The 21,652-nt window shown below is 42.0% G+C and overlaps 1 protein-coding gene across 1 annotated transcript in view; it reads left to right on the top strand.

The window, feature by feature from the left end:
- CRHR2 (corticotropin releasing hormone receptor 2) overlaps window positions 1-21,652 on the top strand; it is a 105,656-nt gene that overhangs the window by 41,428 nt on the left and 42,576 nt on the right. The window contains exons 4-5 of the mRNA XM_086466646.1: window positions 2,422-2,528; window positions 17,759-17,876. Of these exons, the coding sequence (XP_086322772.1) occupies window positions 2,422-2,528; window positions 17,759-17,876 (225 nt within the window). The remainder of the gene's footprint in view (window positions 1-2,421; window positions 2,529-17,758; window positions 17,877-21,652) is intronic.

The following is a 21,652-nucleotide window of genomic DNA, read 5'->3' as shown; positions in this document are numbered from 1 at the left end:
AATCTGCCTTTTAGTGAAGTGAAACATCTTCCTGGAAGCAGAGGAATATTGGGTGAGAGTAGAAGGTTGTTACCATTTTAAATGCATCAGTCTTCAAGATGGTGAGACAGAAAAGAGTTACACAATTATTTTACATGAACAGAGCTTTGGCCAGCACATGAGTGATTCTGCGCACGTGTTTTTCAGCCCTGAAGGTGGTGTCTCCAATTCTACCAGAGTTGCAGATTGCATGTAGGCTGGTGGAAAGTGATCTTGCCACCCTGTCAGTTTAGTTGTTCATAGGCTCTGAGGCAGTTCTTGTTTCTATGATATTTGAATTTGCCTTCAGGAAACCTTGTTAGTGTCAGCAACAGAAAAAGTAAGTGTCGTGCTTGTTTTTCCTTTAGCATCGGTGTGTCAAAGAGGAGCTTAATTATATGTCTTTCCAATTAATTTTCTTGTGTTTTGAATCATACCTTCTTAAAACTTGAGTGAAGTTGAAATAGTGGTTAGGAGTCAAAGGAGGGAGCTGCAGTGTCAGATTCAAAGAGCAGGATCCTTGGCCTGGGAGAAACATTGTCCTCTTCCAGAAGATTTCTAGCACTACATGAGCAATTCTGGACAACGCCGTTAGTCATATTGTTTAGTTTTAAGTACTCCCGCAAGAAGCAGGGAGTTGGAATCAACGATCCTTATGGGGCCCTTCAACTTGAGATATTCAGTGTTGCTGCGAATTAAGTGGAAAAGTGAATAAGCAAGGCAGTTTGCCAGAGCATTAGCTGAACAATACAACATCAGGTCAAGTGTGTCTTCTTCCCCTTTAGGTGTCTCTGTGACTTAAGGATAAATAAAACTCAGTGTGGAGTTCAGATCTTGTAGGTTTGGTTGGTTGTTTTTTTTTTTCTCCTCGAGGCTATTCAGAAAACGGGCCTGTGCATGAGGAAGTTTGTTTTAGGTGATTTTATAACAGACTTAAAAATACCTTACATGGTTGAGTTCTGTCCAGGAACAGCACATTACTCCGTGTGCTGAAGATATAGGTAGGTTTCATTATGAAAATTATTCCAAGAGCGCTTGCTCGCTCTCTGGCAAAGTGCTGGACGATGCTATCTTCACAGAACAATGGAGCAGATTAACTACAGCTGCTGGTTGAAGTTTCATCCAAACGTTCATTCACTGACAAATTCCTTTGAGTGGAATAAAATGTTAAGGGAAATTGTTAGAAAAAAAAACGGAACAAAGGAAGTTCAAACAAAATTAGAAAACTGATGCCATTTTTAGGATTTTACTTCTATATTTTTATCACAAGGAAGGAAATTTAGGTGGTTCATTTTCAGAGATCTCATTCTTATGAAGGAGGACAGCATCCCAAAGTGGGGAAAGATCTGCTTAATCTTAAACAAATGCCAAAACTAAAAAATAAACAAATAAATATCTTTTTTTCAGGGGGATTTATTCTTTAAGTAGCAAACCTCTGTCAGTTTTTAATCAGCTTCAGTATTTATCTGAATAGTGTTTTTCTACTTCTTCCTATCCATCAGGCAAAGAGAGGAGATGCTTCTCTTTTCTCTGAAGCCAGCAGCAGCCCACCAATAACGAATGTTCCAGTTACTTCAAGGTCAAATTTTGGTCACATCACTAAATTCACTGATTTAGGTGGGAGCACTTTTGTACTTAATGTTTTGTTTACAGGATCAAGAACCTACCAATAATCTCCCCAGCATCCTAGGAAATAGACACTATTACATTTAGTTTCACCACATACTTGGGTTGCTGCTAAAAACAACGGGATCTCTGGTTCATCAGGCTCTCTCAAAACTGAAGGGACACCATCAGATTGCAGCTGTTTCAGTCTGCCTTGGTTCTGCCCTCAATTTGAAAGATAAGGATCATAGCTTGCAAGGAATGTACCTCAGAGAAAAATCTGCCTGTAAGGAAAGGGCTTATTATTTATTTTTACTGACAACTGATTCATTTTTGTATGAAAAACCAAACCATTTGAGTAGGAAAGTAGCATAACCTGGCTCATTAAGACCATGCAGCTTCCTAGCAAAATAATGTTTTATAACTTTTGAAACTGTGAGAAGATGTGTCTTTGGTAGCTTTGTCACTCTAAAGCGACAAAGATTTAAAATAGTCTAATAATGAAAATAAGAAATCCTGAGGAAACTGAAAAAAAAAAAAAAGGGGGGGGAATAAAAATAGCTTTTTTGCCGAGATTTGTAAGAAACTGTGGACAAATCCCAAACTGAAATGAAACCAAGCCTGTACTTCTGTGCATGGGCAGCACGTTTGGCTTATACATAGGCATCAGCCCTGGGGCTATTATACCATTTTAAACTCGAGAAAAGTAATTACTGTTTCCTAAACTGATTAACTGTTCCTTAATGTCAGTGCTTAGAGAGTCATGCTGATTTAATCATGTTATCTCTTTACCTCCAGAGGAAGTATGCGCTCCATTACAAGATTGCTCTCATCATAAACTACCTGGGGCACTGTATATCAGTAGGGGCCCTTATAGTTGCCTTTATGCTTTTCTTGTGCTTGAGGTGAGTAATCTGTTTGCATGCTTCTAACTTGGTTGGGTGTGTGACACTTACTGGGTTACTCAAGCCCTCTAATAACACTGTCCAGGTTGGGCACGGTCTTGAAATATGGTCACGGCTTTTACACTCTCAAGCGTGTTCATGGTTTCGTTAACTGATGCAGTGGATGAGCTGTAGTGGTGCCTTCTGTGCGTAGGACCTAAGGCCTATTTGTATTCAGGAAGAGAGCTGAACGTGATTTATTGATGCAGCAAAAATTTCAGTGAGAACAGAGTGCTTCGTTAAGGGAAACTGGGATTTGGGTGTGTCAAGTTGCAAGTTTTGGGGGCAGGTTTTCTTTTTTTGTAATGCAGTGCTTGACATCATAACGCGTTCCCTGACAGGTAATGCACAGGTCTAGGCCAAAGGAGATAGAATGAAATCTTTCCATTTTGCTTTCAGTTAATTTCTATTTTTCTTGCATTAAAGAACTTAGAATTTTTCTTAAATAACAAAAGAGACCTCTTTAGAGGATCTTTATCCCCACCAGTGCTCATTAAATGATGAAAACAAATCAATGAAACTGCATAGAAACCCTTCCCTTTCCTGGTTCAACAGTACAGGAGGGAGTTTGTCAGGTCAAATGGGTATGTCAGTGAAAGAAAGTCTGTAAAGAAGAGTTAGAGCTACAGGGAGAAGAGAAGTGACAGGAGGGAAGGAAACAGTGGAAAGTAATAGGTGGATGTGCATCAGTCATTGTATGTATTGCATATCCATGGCCTGAGTCACAGGGATGTATTTTAATAGGAGTGGCCTGGTTGGATATTTCTGTATTATTTGTTGGATTACTTGACTGGTATTTCTGTACTATTTGTGCTGTCTTGTCTGGGAGCGTTCAGCCTGAACTCAGAACCAACTGCAGTAAGTGCTATGCCCTGATAATCCTTGAGAAAAATCTTATACCAGTAGCAGAAGAGAAACAGGTGGAGGACCCTCCCCCTCACAGGATTACAGCACGATGATAGACAGTGACCTAAGTGAAAGAATTACTGCTTTCCTAGAGTGGAGCATCCCTGGAAAGTCTTATGCTAAGTCTTCCTCTTGAGCATTCCTAACAAGAGGGTCTTCCTTATTATCAACAGGAATCTTTCGCCACAGCATCTATAAACAGAATAGTCTATGCTAGTGGGAAGGAAAAAAAGGTTGAAACATTCAATGGGAACATTTATGGTGCATCAGTTTAAACTTTCCTGTCAACGTTTTTACTGTGCCTATAATGCTAATTCCCATAGTGCTTGGAGACCTGAATTTACTTATTAAATAAAGAATTCAAATTATTCATTGTAACTATGATCCCTACTTTGATGCTAAATCTTTTATAAATGCTTAAGTAAATAACACAACAATAATGAGATAACATGGTGTAAATGAATCCAGCTTCTAACACAGAAGTGGCCTAGCTGATCTCTTTTAAATTGTTCTTCTAGTATTTAAACATCAACTTTAAGATTTAAATTTTGCAGTCAACTTCAGCATTAGAAAATGGCTGCAGGAATTAAGTACTTCCCTGTACATACTGTGAATCAAGATAGTCCATCTTTTAAAATTCCCACTGTATAATGCAAAAAATAGCTAGTGTCCAGCCAGTGTTAACATGAGCATGAGCTGCCTCAGTGCCTGTAGAGTTACACCTGTTTTCAAAAGTTCTAAAGAAGCTCTGGTGAAGACAGCCCAGATTCATGTTCCATTACAGATTTCCCTTACACAAATTCTAGGTTATGCACATCTTCATCACACTTACCTCTTCAAAGTGCCCCAAGAACAAATCAGTTTTGACAATTGAGTCCTATTATTTGGGGCTGTTTTTCCTGTTTTATTTTGGATGGAAGAAGACATCTACTAATTGGGAGAAATGAAAGAATTCAGATAATTCCTGGCTAAAAAAAAAAAAACACAATAGAAGACCCTGAAAGCTAGATCTGATAGTCCCATGAGTAGAAATCTATCAGATCCTTATTCCTGCCCCACGCTAACCATCTGCCTCGCTCCATGAATGTCTGCTGAGGATGAAGATGGAGGAGACCTCCAGGAATGCTTAAGTTCTACAACTGCTCCATATTTTTATGCTTCTCACCCACCACCTACTTGATTTTCCTTTGCTCTGCCAGTGCAGATGGGGTCCCAAAGGCAGTTCTGTCTGAAGGAATAGTCTGGAGCACACCTGCTATATTGGAACATAACTGCTAGGAAGGCTGTTGAGATCTTTCACACTGGAGGTTTTAAGAGCAGGTTAAATATCTGGTTGGCATGGCAAAGAGTATTGCTGTGGTGATCAGCTCGTGAGATGGGTGTTCTGCTTTTGGCGATGAGCTTCACCATTGCTGGTGCTGCCCCAGCACAGGTAGCTGCTGTATTGATGGGAAGCTTAGTCCTCAGTGGTGCTGAAGTGGGAAGGGGAAAGAACAGGATCTAGTCCCTATTCTTCCAAGTCTATCCTGTGTCATCTTGTCCCCGATTCCTGTCTTCCTCAGTTCCTTATGCAACCCTCTGTCCTCCATTCACAACCCACCCTCCATGCCAGTAGAAATGTTCTACTGTCCTAAACTCTAGGGAACAATGCACCAAAAGATATTTTGAGGGTCAGAAATCTCACATGTAGCAGCAAGTAATGACATCATCTGCCATCTGTGTTTATGTTGCCAGGGGACCCCAACACAACTGGGAAGGGAGGAGGACTCAGCCAGGGACTCTCTTTTACTTTTAAGACCTATTCCAGCCTTGTTTCCTCCAGTTCTGTCACATATGAACCAACCCCTCTTTCTTGGCTGTGCAATGAAAAATAAGCAAGTTAGCATTTCGGTTAGCACCTAAATAATAAAAAGTGAAGTCCGGCTTCTGGGAGAGGGCTTGATCTTTGCTGGCACGCTGACTGAATGGCAATGAGTCATTGAGATAGCTCCTCAAGACCTAAGTCAAGGATAGCTCCTCAAGGTCTAACCGTAGGTGGTCTTAAAAGTGTGAAAGCCATGCTGTCTTTACAGTGCAAAACAAAACAAGCACACAAACAAAAAGGAATATGCTGAGAAGGAAAAATGAGGAATTTGTGCATAAACCACATGTGCTCTAAAGCTGCATTGATCTCCAGCGCGGGATCTGGAAACTTGCTCGGGGCACTCACAGGGCATTGTTAAATGTATCTGCACTACTGTGAATCTCTTTGTGTGTTCTCATTAACAGTAAAGTTTTGATCCATCCCTCAGGTGCACACAGGCTCTCGTTGTCCCACATAATCGCATCCTCATACTAGGAAAGCAGAAATTTTCCGTAGGAGGAATCCTGCTAGCAGTAATACCAATCAAGCTGAAGGGAAAAAAAAAAATAGTCAAAAGAGTTAAAATAGTTCTTTTTGTTCTTTTGAACCATATTTTTTCCTTTACTTTTGCTGATAACGCAGAAACCCAAATTGCTTTGTCTTGGCTTTTTTCTTGTTAGTGTGCTGTCACACCAGCTTCTGAGGTGGAATAAGAGTCCTTTGTAAAACTCCTGCCTTGTTATTAAACAATGTGCTGGCAATGGCCAGCAGTGACTTGACTGGATTCAATTAGAAGATGTTTTATTTGTGCAGTAGTGACCAAAAATGTGTGGGAAGACAGGTATTTGTTCTGGGAAGCATCTAAGTCCCTGCTGAGTTTTGAATCCAGTAAGGAGGGATGGTGTTGAAAGGAAGACAGGCTGAAAATTAAAAATGACATGTCCTTCTGCACAGTTTGCTGTTTAAAGGCAGCTCTAAAAAACCCCAAATATTGGCATAACATCTTTTGTCATTAGTATGGTGGTAACGAAAGCGAACTGAGGTTTTGAGGGAAACTTTGCTTTCCTGTCACCCCTAAATTTACCTCTATTTCCTCTTTAAAACATCTGACTTTCTTTTCTTATAGGCCTGAGGCAGTACCCCTTTTCTTTCTCATGATTACAGCTAGATTTCCTAAATCTCACTTTTTTTTTATTTTCCCAAAAGATTAAAATATTTTTTTCTGGAAACAATATAGTCACTTTTTTTTTCTTTTTCTTTTTTCCCCCTTAACCATATTCCAGGGTTTAGGAGAGGGAGATCTACTTTCCTTTATCCTCCCCTGTTCCAAGCTCCTTTGAACTGCCTCTTGATCTTCAGTCTGGTGTGCAGTTGGTGAGACTGCTGTTAGACAGGCCTGTGTTAGTAAGAACGGAAGAGTTTGGTTAAATGCCTTGTAGAAACCTGTTAGAAGAAATGTAGAGCATCCATACAAAGCAGGTTTCATAGAGCAAAGTGATCTGACACCTATCAGAGCCTAGATACTGAGGATATATCTAGCAGGTAGGTGATCTGCACAATTAGGACTGGTTTGCACTTAAAAGTCATGTGGTCTCTGATGTGATTAGAGCAGAGCAGATTCCAGATCTAAGACACAATCCTCCCATACATACCTTTCTGTTGTGGAGCAAGGGGGAAAAGAGCAAGTCCCGGGACAGGGCATCAACTGATTCATGAGTTCATGTAATTTTCCCCTTCATTTCTGAGTTAAGTCTATTCCTCTGTCACTTAGAATAGCAGAGCCTTAAACAGTGATGCAGGCACATGGCATTCTTTAAACTTCATCATAAATACTAGTAACTGCGGAGCATGTGTTAGGTGGATGCAATGGCTGTAGGCCTGGGGATGGCACTCTGCCCCACCCTTTAATAGTCCATAGTAAAGTTCTCAAAGCAAGGCAGGAATGAAAATGATGGAGCTCTGTAAATAAGCACATATGCAATGAGATAGTCTTCCTCGAATACAAAACATCTAAAGGTCCTGTACTGCCTGAAACCGTGTGAAGTGTCGCATCTCATGAACTCAGATAAAGGACAGAAACACATTTCCTATTGATTAACCTTAGGCGGGTGTCTTTGCTTCCCACTGCCTTTACTCACCCCCATCTGATCTCATATCCGTACGACTTGTTCTTTAGACTCTTTGTATAGAGCCTACCTAAGGCAAAACCCACGGAGGAGAGCAGAGCCCTCATGAAGGCCTGGAATAATACCAGTAATTAAAAGTGTGCCCAGAGAGCTGTATTCTTAAAATGTGGAAGGTTTCATAAGCTGCATCTGAAATAGTGGTATTGTAGCCTAGCAATGTGAAGGCTGGCAAGGAGTATTATTGCTGCCTATAAATAAATACCTCACTGTTGGATAAACGTTAGAACCTGATGAGCTACTTACAATCAAGGACAAAGTCAGTGCAAGAAGAAATAAGTATAGGTGCTGCTCTACAGATAACCTTGTGAGTGGATATTAGAGGATGATTTCCAACCCACAGAGCGGAGGGGTCCAGTAGCAATGTAATGGAGGAAAAATTTAGCTTGGAGTTAAACTAGAGTTCCAGGAATTTATGAAGGACTTACATTCACTGGCTTTCTTGACCTGAATTTTGGAGGCTCAGGAGGCCACTATTCTGTGCTTGAAATATGCTCCTAGTGGTGTATTTCTGTTGTTGCCAAGATTTTAGCTATGTGGCAGTGTTTTTGGAGATGGACCCTGACTTGTTTAAGTTCTGGTGTTAGAACTGCTCTGTGCAAGATTAGATCTATGTTGACTGACTAGCTAAAACTTGCCTGTGCTCTGTTCTCCTTTTGATGATGATGGAACGGCTTTGGGAACAGTGGAGCAAGCCTTGCAACTTTTTTCAAGGTTTCAGAGGAAGGAAGAAAGCAAAGTGTGGTCTTTACAGATTAGATATGAATCATGCTTAGGAGGGCAATTTACTTCAAAAAAGAACATGTCCTCAGTCATGTCTGGGAAGGAGAGTCAGAGAAGATGTTTTCAAGCCTAGATGTTTAGAGTTACCCACCACAAATGCACCTGTGGGTGTTCAAGTACTAAATGGTTCCATTTCAGTTTTCATCCAAGGAATTGCACATACTGCTGCTTCACATTACTCTGTCAAGTAAAACATGAGAGTGGTGGAAAAATCACTGATTTGTATCACCCTTAAATGGGGCATGTACGCTCCTGCTACCCTGTGGACTGCCTCTGCATGCTGCCAACCTCTCCAGCCGCTTCTTGTTGCCCAGGTTGAACCACTGGAAACATTTCTGCAGTGAGGCTAATGAATCTAGACCAAGCACAGGAATGAATATTTGGAAGGAGCAGGCTATGAATGAACCTATATGGTCTTTCCTGAATTCCTGGCCAAATACTCAAAAATAGTGGGATATTTTACACCATGTTTTGGTGGAAATGAGGCCAAGGAGAGTGCGAACAGCAGCGGCAGTGCCTCAGACTTTCCTCCTTGGTTTATCCACATAGTATCTGCAAAAGTAGATAATTTAATAAACATTGCTAATTGTGTAATTGTATTAAAAGAAAAAAAAAAACACAACAACATACCCCCTGAATTCCCTAGCTGGTCATGTAAATGAATTTTCTTTCGGATTTTTTTTTTTGTATAATCTCACAAGGGGATTATGAATGAGGACATGCTGTGCACTCTTATATTTCCCAAACAGCAGCTGTAAGCCAGATGAACCACTGTCAGCTCTCAGTATCTGGCTTCTGAAGTCCTAACTCCGTGCAATCCAGCTGCAATGGTCACTCTTCACAGAAAACATTCACCTGGTAGCTCTAACCTCTGTCAACAGGGCAATGTCTTAGGTAAACCCCAGAGAGCTGTAGCCACGTGCTGTGCCCCTGCTACTCTAAAGCTGGTTTGTGACGGGGTACTAAATCCTCAGCTGCAAGGTAGCTTCTGCTAAAATGATACTTTACAGCCCCCTTTCCTGTTGGGTTCAAAATTGACTGACATCTGACCTCCATTTAGCAAAGCAAATTAGAGCAGATTCCTAAATCTTCCGTCAACCAGCTAAACCACAAGCACATGCTGTACTAAATTAAGTCATCCATATCTGACTTTGTCGTTCCTGTGAAAATAACACAGGAATTTTCTCCAGTGGAAGAGGTGATTGCGCAGTCAAGATTGGAGCCATATTCTTAGGCTGGGGTGTCCAGTGACTGGGTTTCAGTGACCCCGTATTTAACCACGTGGTTCTCAGGGGCGACATTTCTCTTTGGATGCTGTCTAGGAACGGAACACAGGCTGATGTAGTGTCCTGTAGCTGTTCATACTGTTCATTGTTGGCGTGCTCATGGGTAGTTTGCAGAGGGCTGGTTTTCACCATGCTACGCAGCCAGACAGCGCTAGGTACAAACACCAACAGTGAACACAGTCAGTCTGGTCCTGCCCTGGGGCTGTCCTGGCTGTGGTCCTGTTCTAGCTTGTGTTGGCTGAATCCTTCCAACCCTAGGAACATCAGTGTTTTAAGCCTTTGTGTCTAAAGCAGGCAGAGCGCCCCTTGTCCTGTGATTAAAAATTGGCTTGAAGGCGGAGAAAGAAGCTTTGGAAAAGGCTCAGTGGAGCACAGATGGTTCTACAATGGGTTTATTTTTAGGGTCCATGCACATCCTAAATACTAATGGAAGCTGCTGCTTCTCCTCTTCACCTGAGCACTTCACCCACATCCTCATAATAAAGCTGTCATTCTCTTCCAGGCTTTCGTTCTTCCCTTGCAATTGCCCCTTGCATTTCCTCTGGGAATATTTATATTCCCCCAGGCAGCTGCCACCAAGAAGCTCATTTTCCCTGCCAACCTCTCCAGCTGCTTTTCCCATCTGTAAGCATTAGGAGTACCAGAATACATGCACTGATTGAACATGAGCATGCAGGGGAAACCATGAGGACCTCAGGGGAGGTCTCCATGTGGATGAAAGTGAATAGGCCGTGACAGGCTCAGAGCCTGGGAAATAATTTGCTGTTAGGTATTCTTCCCATTCCATTTATGGCTTGTCCATGAGCTTTGCCTGCCCTAGAAAAGACTAAAGGGAAAAAAATATTTTTTTAGGTATTGTCCATGATTCTCTTTCCTGCTTGTTCATCAGTAATGGAATGGGAAGGGCTCCAGCAAAGTGCGCTCAGATTTCTCCTGCCAGCTGTTTTCAGACAGACTTTGGGACAGCATTCTTAATTGAACATTCTTATTAATGGAATACTACATGAATTAATAGAAGGTTTCCAAGCTTCTTTAATAAAGTTATCATTTGCAATTATTTCCGTGCAGATGATTCAACTAATTCAGCTAGCTTTCAACCATGCTGGCACATTATTATGATTGCTAATGTTAATTGTTTGTGTCATGCTTTGAATCAGAAACTAGTAGCTCTGCACATCCCAGAGGAAAAATACCGCTGTATGGGGAGAGAGAGAAGAAAAAACCATAATCAACAGAAAGGCTACTTTGAGTTTTACCAGTGCTATTTTAGAAACCCTTTTATAGAGCTCCATTTCTGAATCAGTGAGGCCACCTGTACAGAAAGAGTTGATAAGATTTTCTGCCTTTTCAGATCTCGATATTTCCCAAGTCAAAATAATGGATTTTCTAATTCTCTGCTTTCTGTATCCAACCATACAATTAAGGTCATTTGATAGAAATAATTAACAAAGTGTCCTTTCTCTACCAACAATCAGAAACTCCTTCTGCCCACCTCTGGCACAGGCTGCAGTCAACTGCTGGAGAATTTGGGTGGTTTTTTTTTTCATTTGCTGCTGTTGTTGCTAATGTGGAAGCCCAGTTATGACACCATGCACACCAAGCAGTTCAGGATGCCAGTGGTATGATATCGAGTCAGGGAATGACATTTGGGCTTGAAAAATGGTCTGTTCTCAAATCAAATAAAGAGGTCATTATGTGTAATTTCCCACCATACACCTGGCTTTTGATTTACTAATTAGGAATGCCAAAGAGAGTTATATTTGCTTTCACCTTAATTGCTTCTTTGTGTTTAACCTTCTGCTGCAGAGCTGCAGCTAATGCTTTTATGGGGCTCTCTTGTGTGTGCAGTGAGTGGGAGGCATGTGCTCCCAGATCATCCTGTCTGGTTTTGGCCAGCACAACCAGAGACATACTCTGGGACTCTCAACTCACTGGAACACACACATTGTCCCCAAATTCTTGTAAACATAGAATCATAGAACAGTTTGGGTTGGAAGGGACCTTTAAAGGTCACCTAGTCCAACCTCCCTGCAATGAGCAGGGACATCTTCCGCTAGAGCAGGTTGCTCAGAGCCCCGTCCAACCTGGCCTTGAATGTTTCCAGGGATGGAGCTTCTGCCACCTCTCTGGGCAGCCTGTGCCAGTGTTTCACCACCCTCATTGTAAAAAAATGTCTTCCTTATATCTAGTCTGAACCTCCCCTCTTTCAGTTTGAAACTGTTACCCCTTGTCCTATCACTACCCTCCCAAATCAAGAGTCCCTCCCCACCTTTCCTGTAGCCCCCTTTCAGCACTGGAAGGCCCCTGTAAGGTCTCCCCGGAGCCTTCTCTTCTCCAGACTGAACAACCCCAACTCTCTCAGCCTGTCCTCATAGGAGAGATGTTCCATCCTTCTGAACATTTTCATGGCCCTCCCCTGCATCCAGTTGACCAGGTGGAAGTCTTCCCTGTTCTTAGGACTCCAGAGCTGAGCACAGCACTGCAGGTGGGGTCCCACAGGAGTGGAGTAGAGGGGGGGAACCACCTCCCTTGACCTGCTGGCCACGCTGCTTGTGGTGCAGCCCAGGCTATGGTTGGCTTTCAGGGCTGTGAGCGCATGTTGCCAGCTCATGGCCAGCTTGTCATCCACCAGTACCCTGAAGTCCTAGAATATATAAATCTATAAATGTTTATATATATTTATATATAATATATATTATATATAAATATAAAGCAAGATACTTCATAACTCAGTCTCCTGTGAAAATATGCTGTTTCTTGCTACACTCTTCTATCCAAAGCCTCACATCATTAGCCTTGACGCAAGTGGCTGTACTCTGAACAGTGACTCCTGGCAAAAAGTCTCGCCTGCCTGATCTGAGGACATCTCTGACCAAACCAGCAGGAAGGGTTGCATAGCAGCAGGACTCTTGTGTAGAAGGCCTTCAGCAGAAACTCTTTCCTGGTCGGAAGCAGTCTGGAGATCACTCAATAGGGTTCTTTTAAAAAATCGTGACGAGCCAGTACACCCTTTCACTCACAGAGCCAAAAAGCTTCTAGTGGTGGTATCTTTTCTCCCTCCAAGTCAGAAACCATAAGTTCTTCTTTTCTTTCCTTTTCAAGGAAATCCTTTACCTTCTGCCCTCCCCTTCACTCAGTGTAACGTAAAACTGCTTGCTTGTGCCTGTCTGACACCACTTGCTGAATTTCAGGGGGATATTTCAGGCCCAAAGTCTGCTGTCAGGCACAGCCAGAAGTGGAATTGCTGCGTGAACCGTGGTACTTCAGGAGCACGTGTTGGAGATACACTACCCACCACTCCTCCCAGCTTGCTCCTGCAGCCCACAGGACTAGCAGTTTCCTGCTGTCCAGTTCCAGGCTCATTCTATCCCTCCTCCTTGCAACTCCCAAAGGACAGGAGGGAATATAGTTGTGAGGAAATGCCTCCTTATCCATCCCTTGGGAGGGGACAGGCAAGCAGAGAAGAAGAACCAACATAGATAAATGCATTTTACCATGAATAACAGCTTATGAGCAATTCGTTCCATCATGTTAGTAGAATAAGCCATGGCCTGACCCCAGTGAACTTAAACCACAAAAGGAGTTCAGTGACTCCTGTGAGGAGCTGGGGCCACCAATGGGGTGATTTCGTGTGATTAAATGTGGTCTCTGAATAGGGAATATCTTAAAACCTCTGACTACCAGAAGCAAGGAGGTAAGAGCAAGGAACAACTAGCAGTCTACCTCCCCTGTTTCCCATGCCGTTCGTCAAACTTTTACTGATCATCACTGGAGACTGAGTCACAGCCTACATAGCTCATTGGTGTGACTGAATATGGAAGTTCTTAGGTCTTTATGTTGTGGCCTCAATCTTTGTGTCTGTTCTGACTGAATTGCTACAACCCCTTTTCTTATTCCTTCCATCCTTGGACCCATGCACCAGGGAATAGTTAGTAGAAGAATCTGTCTAAGGCCTTGACCAACACTTTTTGTTGGAAAAGGATCAGGGCAGGAAGCAAATAAAGGAAAAGGCTCTTTGATGGAAGCCTGTAGCCTCAGTCCATAGTGTCTTGTGATGTGCCATCCTTCAGGCTCTCTGGGGTGGTGACTTGTGCTGCTGTTCTTGGAAGCTGGGCTGCACTTGCACCGTTCAATCCACATCAAGTGTTGTAAAGCAAGTGGAAGTGGCATAAACAGTATTACCTGGCATGAAGACGAATGTGAAAACTTCTACCGCCTGATCTTCTAGGCTAGGGGAATTTAAATGGCTCTGTAACTCACAGTTTCTTCCTAGCGATGCTGTAATTGTGTGTGAAGCAGCAGTTCATCACCCAGTCCCCTCATCTCCCATTTCTCCCCTCTCTCACGTGACCCTTTGCCATCTTGAGAAGGCAGCTCTCTGCTGTCTGTGCTCTCATCTTCCTGATGTTGTCACTGCCACACTCTCCAAATTGTGGTATCTCCCTACTGAGGTAAGAATAACCCCAAATTTCTTAGCTTCTGAGATGTGAGGGAATGCATTCATGCCAATCTCTGTGACTCTAGGAAAGCTCCGTTCAGTACCTTATGATACAGCTCAATGTGTTTCAGATTCCACCTCCTGCCACTTACAATGTGATCGGAATTGCTTTTCAATGCTGCTTGTGAGGGCAGTTACTGCTGTTTCTGGAGCACAGACCTGCTTACTTTTTCACCCGACAGAGTGAAGACAATAATTAATCAGTGAGAAAGGAACTGTGGAACTCACTGTCAGAGAAGACTTAGGACTGTTTAACAAGTTTTCGAAAAAGGACAGGTCATCTTCATGAATAATAGCAGTATTTGCTTTTAAATTAAGGTTTATAAATTTAAGCTAGCTTCCATCTACCAAGAGGCAGGAAAAGACCTGTGGAGGACAAATTACCCCTATGGGTATTATGAGTTTCTTCCTCAGGCTTTGAGATGAGTGAGTATGACAAGGTCGGCTTTGTCCTTTCACCAGACATTAGCTGCGCTGCAGGTCCCCCGTTACTCACTAGCTTTGTTGCCCAGTTTGGGACATGTCCTTCATTCACTGTCCACCTCAGACTCCAGTCTGGCTACACAGATGCCAACTTTATGCACAGGGTAAGCTCCTGAGCCCAGCAGAACCGTCTGATGTGAAGAGTGGCTGAAAGAGGGGACCCTCATCCCATTCAGCATCCCTCTAGCTGCTTTACCCAGACTAAATTAGAATAATAACATTCACCAGCAGTGCCTGTAAATGAGAGCAGCTTTCTCAGGTGGCTGGCAACAGACCTTTCCCTTGTTACATCAATTAATTTAGCTGCAGTCCTCCACTGCTGTGCCCTGCAGCCTCCACACACTATATTAACTCTGCTGTTTCTCCCTCCCCAGTATGAACCTGACACAGTTATTTCTCAAGCTTTTCCTGCCCTTGGCTATGAGTTGCATTACTCCGCTGTGATTTCTGTGCTAGTAGTAGTTAGGAGACAGAAACAAACAGAAACCATGTGCTCTGGGCTCTCTACAACAAAACCAAACTTTGAGTCTCCAGTTGGGACTCTTATTGAAAGAAAAGGAAGGGGAACAACAACAAAAAAAAAAGGAAAAGGGTTAAAACCATTCTGTGCCTGTGGTCACACCACTGTCTGAGCCGTGGGGAAGCTCTGTGGCATTTTCAAACATGTGTTTCTCAGCCTGACTATGCTGGTGTTTCCATGAAAACCTTGACTGTTCTTATCACCAGCAGAGTAGTGGCCCAGATATTACAAAAGCAGATCCTGCCCCTCGCCTGTTTGTGCTGCTTTGCCAAGGCAGCAATGTTGTGAGGAATGTGACTGGGGAGAGGCTGCAGCCAGAAAAGCAAAGTGCTTGCTCGAGCCTCTTCATTGCTCTGTTAGCCCTAGAGACAAGAAGCTTTTTAGCAGGCAAAATCATCTACTTACCCTCTGTGCCGCACACAGAGTGTCTCAGAAAGAGAATGAGGCCATGGTACAAGGTTGCTGATATGCAAAGTATGGCTTTTACCAAAGGCAGTGGGACATGGGAGCCAACTGTCCCTGTTTTATGTCCAAAACATTATTTGACAAGACTTCAGGCTTCATTTTGGTAAATTCCAGCTGCTGATCACATTTATACTTTACTTAAATTTATACCAGGAGCACATCTTCCTTCAGCACACGTAGCTTCATTAAAACGAGAGTTTCGGTTATAATTCTCTGTAAAGCCTGGGAGTTCCCAACACAACCAGATCGTCTTGCTCTGGGTCCTGAACAGACATCATTTAAAGTTTCCCTCTGTCCCAAGCATCTTTCAGTCCAAACAAAAGCCAATGGCTAGGTGCAGACAGATGGGCAAAGAAGACAAAAAAGTATGAACCAAGAAGTAGTAGGAGGGCAAAGATCATGCAGCCAGTAGATGCTGAGTTTGTCTTTATATTCCAAGACACAGAAAAGAGTGTGGTTTTGATGACTAGGATCCTGCTAGGGGGGAAAAAAGTTGTTTTTATGAACTGGACCAAAATGTCTACAGCTATTTGTTTCATGCCATTTACGTCTGCAGCCAGTCCAATGTCCTGCTGTATGTCTTGTGGAAATAAGGTTTCTTCCAGCCAGATTTAATGATGTTCCAGCATATGGGATGATTAAACTACATCTAAATGGAGGGATGCAGCAAGGATTTTTTTTTTCCATTCTTTTATCTTCTCTGTCAAGAAATGCATTCAGGTGGCAAGTGTGCTGGATGTGTTTTGTTGTTAGAGCTCTCAAAAGCAATTAATTTGATGTCAGTGCCTCTACAGTTTGACCTGAATTTCCTCAGTTTCTACTCCCCTGTGTCTCTCTCCCCCTAGAAGCAGTGTTTCAAACTCCTTCCTTAATCTGCTAATCCTTAACCTGAAGGGAGTGAGTAAAACATCTAGATGAACAGCGGCCGCGGGACATTTATGTGCAGAACGATCAAGAGAGAAGAGAACTTAATAGCATGTTTCAAAGTCTGTCCAGAGCCAGATGGGTTCCTGGGATTCAGTATGAAAGGCAGTAGGTGTTGGCTGCCTAGTTTCTTTGGAAGCCTAACTGTGATCTTTGCCTTGTGCTAGAAGTGAAATTTTCAAAGTGAGACATGTCTCTGTCATGTTCCCTGGTACCGCAGGTTACACTGAGAGCAACACTTCTGGGTTTTGTAGCCAAAATAAAAGTGAATAGATCCGAGCAGCTGGAGATTTGTTTTCCAAATTGACTCCGGTCATGAATCACTGAGGCTTTCAAATACCAGTTTCATACCTGGAGCCTGAGCTGTTAAACTCAGAAGCTATTTCAACATTGACTTAGTAGAGTTATACCTTTGAGCACCTCTCTGTACATTGCAGTATCTCGTATGTGGGAGGTCTTCTATTTGGTTTTTTTGCTGGATTGCTGTGAAATCGTTGAGAGATTTGTGAGGCTGAAGGACGTAACAGAATTGCTTCTGACCCTGAGACTGACTAATTGAGTCCTAGGAAAAGTTCAATGTGTTTTATGATAGCAAAATGGTGGTTGTTATTAAAAAGTCTGGCTCGATTGTCATGCAAAAGACCTGAAGCAACAGCAGAGTTGGTTATTGGATTGTGCCTTTTCCTTTTGGAACCGGTGCAGCCTGGTTGTTTAGAGGTTTGTCAACTCTAGTTGTTCTAGGGTTGGCATGGAGGGGAGCAAAAATGATAACCAAGAATGAAATGACCTTTTGAATATTTGAGCCTTTCCAGTAGATCTTGCTTTACTTGCTTGAATTGTTTCTTGTCAAAGGGAGCTCCTCATGTTATGAAGACAAATTGTTGTACATGGCTTTGCAAAAGTTATGCTGTAGCTTCTGGAAAGGTGGATAGCAAGGAAAAGACACGCTGATTTTGCCACCCTCCTGTTGCTGTTTTATATTTATGTCATTTATTTGTGTTGTGACTACACCGCAACATCTACACAGCAAAATCCAAGTTTTGGCTTTGACACTAGCTGTGCAATCTACCCTGAGAGCCAGAGAATGGGACCAGACCCAGACACGCTTGCTGGTAAAGATACAAGCTCATAGACTGTTATTGCCGACCCATCGGACAGACGAACCTCCTGTTTCATAGTGTGAGAGAGGTAGTGGAGGGGGATAAACCATGAGGAATTCTGCAAGTGAACGGAATTAGCTTGTTTATTTTATATAGTCATTAATGTGTATGTGATGATTTAAATTTATTTCCCTATTTAGGAGTATCAGATGCCTGCGGAATATTATCCACTGGAACTTGATCACCACATTCATCCTGAGGAATGTGATGTGGTTTCTGCTTCAAATGATAGATCACAACATACATGAAAGCAATGAAGTAAGTGCTTGGAGGTAGCGTGTCTCTGCCACATAGTTTGGGGGCAGGCAGGGATGCTGAAGTGTTCAACTGATAGAAATATTACAAAGGACACCTTATCCACAGCCTAGAGTGACTTTCATTTAATTTCAAAAAGATTAAGAAAATGAGTGTTGGTTGCTATTTTTTTCATTTATTCCCTCATTATTGAATATCAAAGAGTTTTTTTAAAGTAAGAGTCCCACCCAAAAGCTTCTCTCTTATCATCATTAACCATAGACGCTTTCCAAATTTGTATACTGTGAGACGCAGTATCGTGCAAGACACTAAATTTGGTGGTTCTTGAACATTTTTGTCAGAGCATCTTGCAGTGGTGTGCACCTCTGTAGGGAAAGCTTTCATTCCAAAGGGCAACGTCTCCATGAAGAGGGTGCAGAAATAATTGATTTGGCTGTTGAGGCTCCCAATCAGCTACTTTGTCTGATGACAGTGGGCACCTTGCTGCCTCGAGTCAGCGGGACTCCCAAGAAAATAAGGAAATAAAAGAAACAGGGCCTGAAACATTAAAATTTTTGCTTGTTGATACCTTTGTGGGTTGTTTTTTTTTTTACAAAATTCCATTTTTCTGCTAATCCTTTTTTCTCCGTGCTGGCCTTGAAGGTGAAGTTCTGTGACATGGGCTGCATCCAGCAGCAGCTCCCTGTCACTGAAAGGGGTGGCTCATTCCTCCAGGGCCCCAAACACTTCACTGCAGCACCTGCTGCTTCTTTTGCGCTAATTCTGCTCCATTTCTTGATCCCTTGGGGAGGACTGAGCCCTTGGAGACTGAACTCACTAAGCTGGTGGAGAACTAACCTAGCCAACAGAAAAGCAAGGAGGAATTTTCTGCTGACCTCGCTTTGAGCACTCTTCAGGAATACAGCATGTCACCGTGCTCCCATTTCTCTTACTCTCCCTGTTATTTCTTGTTCACTCGAAGTAACAACTTCCAACTGTAGATGCTTGACTGAGGACGTTGACTCAGTCCCTATGTAAGTACTGTAATGCCTCCCCCTGTGGAGTCATCCAGCAGCCCAAATAACACGAGGATTTTGGAGTGGATTGAAAGCATCCACTCCAAAAGAAAAAGAATTTTTATTTCTTTTCTTGGGGAATAATTCTGTATTTCCTTGGCAAGTAGTCCTTTTTGATAGTCCTTTGGCAGTGTCTATTACTGTTCTCTTTCCCTTGTAATATTCTTACAGTGGAATATTCTCCTTTTAGGGCTATCGTCTGATATTTGCCTCCATAATCAAGAAAAAAGTGTGCTACAAACTCACATGTACACACATACACACACCCATAGCACCACCCGTTGGTGGTGTATGAGCTCTGTTGTTGACAGTTTTATGCTGCGTGATTTACTCTCATGACAATACTGCAAATCTTAATACAGATTTTTACAGTTATTTAGTAAAATCAGTTGGAGTCAGGCCTTTTAAAATGTGACCACAAAGTGCCAAGGAATATATAAACCTGCAAATATAAGGACAGATCCTCACATGCCTCAGTTTTCACTGACTCGCCTTTTCTCTGTAGAACACGGCAGTCTTTTTGGGAAGGTGCTTTATACAAGCTTAGTGATAACTTTGTTGTGTTCTCATTGTGGTATAAGTCAGAGTCAAAATAACACCACCAAAATCAATGGAAGCAATATCATTTATGCTAGCTAATGGTGTGATCTCTTCTGTGCTGATCACTGGAGATTAAATAATGCGGTTACAGAAGCACCAAGGACTCGACGTGGAATCATTTTGCATGAAGTTATAGTGCTTATGTTAATAACTCAAGAAGGGGAATTGCTGAAGATATCTGGAGCCTACTGGTGGATACATGTGGGGATCAAGAATCTGTGGTCAAATAAATGACAAGGTGTAAATTAATGAGTTCTGCTAATTTGGCTTATTATTCAATAATAATAAATCCACAATTCCAAGAGGAATTGCTGAACATTCATTTTATTCTGGTTTCCTATGGAAACTATGCAGAGGGAGGTCTCACCACCATTATGTGTATTTGTCTGTATCTGTCCCAGTACCTTCCCAATCCACTGGCCAATTCCACTCAGTTCTGACACAGGAACAGGAGGCTCAGATATAATTATTTTTTACATTTCATGTGAAAATGGGCAACTGCGGAGAGGACAAAAACTGTGGAAGTGTTGCAACTGAGGGATAGAGGAGAACCAGAGTCTAGACGTTGTATCAGAGAATTTACATGAGATTGAGGCCACAGGGAAAGATTTAATTCATGCTTATACCTTCGAAAAATTGAATGTGAGACTTAGAGTCTTTGGAAACCTAGTCTTACTAGTTTGGGGATCAGTCAGGAACGGAGCCAAAAAATTTGTTTGGTTTTAGCTCAAAATAGGGTTTTTTTTTTAGTTTGTAGTTTTATTTCCCTTTGCTTAGGCCAAAAGGAAAAAAAAAAAAAAAACAAACCAAGAAACTTTAATTTGACTTAAACAAAACTTTAAAAACAAAATGTTTCATCTTCTTCTGGGTTGTTTTGGTTTGTAATCCTACTTTAAAGATGAAGCCAAACTAAATTTCAACTCTTGATGAAATAATACAAAAATTAAAGCTTTAACACATACAAAAGATTTCTTTTGTTTATTTCAGCTCACTAAACAGAAGTGATCCCAACTTGTGAACGGGCTATCATTTTGTAACTCTTTTTCTTGTCCAATAAATTCTTAGTCCACAGAATTTTGCTGGGTTTGATAGTGCATCTGCTGCTCTGTTTAACTGCCTAGAGATCATCAATACCTCATGCATATGAAATCTGAAATAAAATTAACCAAGGGTCAAAAGTTTCAAATACTTTAGTAGAGTTAATTAAAAGGCTGGAGAATGGTGAGACCAAAATGACATCAATGATACCAGCTAACATAGGTAATTAATGTCGTGCTTCAGGGAATATGCTGAATGCCTCCTTGGTCAGAAAGAAATGTTCCCAGACTTCTGTGTGTAGCACTATGGAAATTACCATCAGCAGTTACTTGTGATTTATTGGTATGATGTTACCATCTGCCTCTCTATAGCTAATTGTGTATTCCACAGCTGTGCTCTCACTGCACAGCCGTTAGGAGAAGATGCCTTTACTGATACTCTGAGCCTGACCAAAAATCCCTGTTGAAGTTATGGCAAAATTCAGAGGTGATGTGTCTAGTGTTGTGACTTCCAGACTGAAGCACCAATGGCAAGAATAAAAGGGATGAAGTAGCTGATAAAAGCCTATGTTTAAAGTAAAATATCTTTTTTCTAAATGTCAGTGGTGCCCCTTCCCTTCAGTGGAGATGAAGCAAGACTGACACTAACTTCTATCTTATATTTTCTTTGAATTGCTCAGCAGGTGGATTACACTGCCTAAGATATGCTTAGACTCTTATGTCATCTTTGGATATGACCCTAGACTATGTCTGTACCTCTCTGAAAGAACATCTGTAGTCAAATGACCTGCCTCCTCTTGTCTTCTTTCCACACGGCTGCTTGTTAAACTGCTTGCAGACGGCTGATGTGGACGTGCCTTGTGGCACATTAACTTTCCAGATATGGTCAGGTACAGGAGAGCCAAGCCTCAGTAGAAAGTCACAGACAAAGCTGTGAGCTCCCAACAGGGCCTAAGATATTGTGATTCCAAGTCACAGGTATAAATCTGCATCCTATGAATTAATTCTACCAGTGATTTTTAAGGAAATGACAACATACAGAATGTTTTAAATGTTCTCACCAGGATTTTAAAGTATTCTTTTCTGT

Source organism: Leptosomus discolor, chromosome 6 (genome assembly GCF_034619465.1).
Source record: "Leptosomus discolor isolate bLepDis1 chromosome 6, bLepDis1.hap2, whole genome shotgun sequence".
Taxonomy (NCBI): Eukaryota; Metazoa; Chordata; class Aves; order Leptosomiformes; family Leptosomidae; genus Leptosomus; species Leptosomus discolor.
Note: the sequence above shows the minus strand (reverse complement) of the source record. Positions and strands in the feature narration are given on the sequence as shown.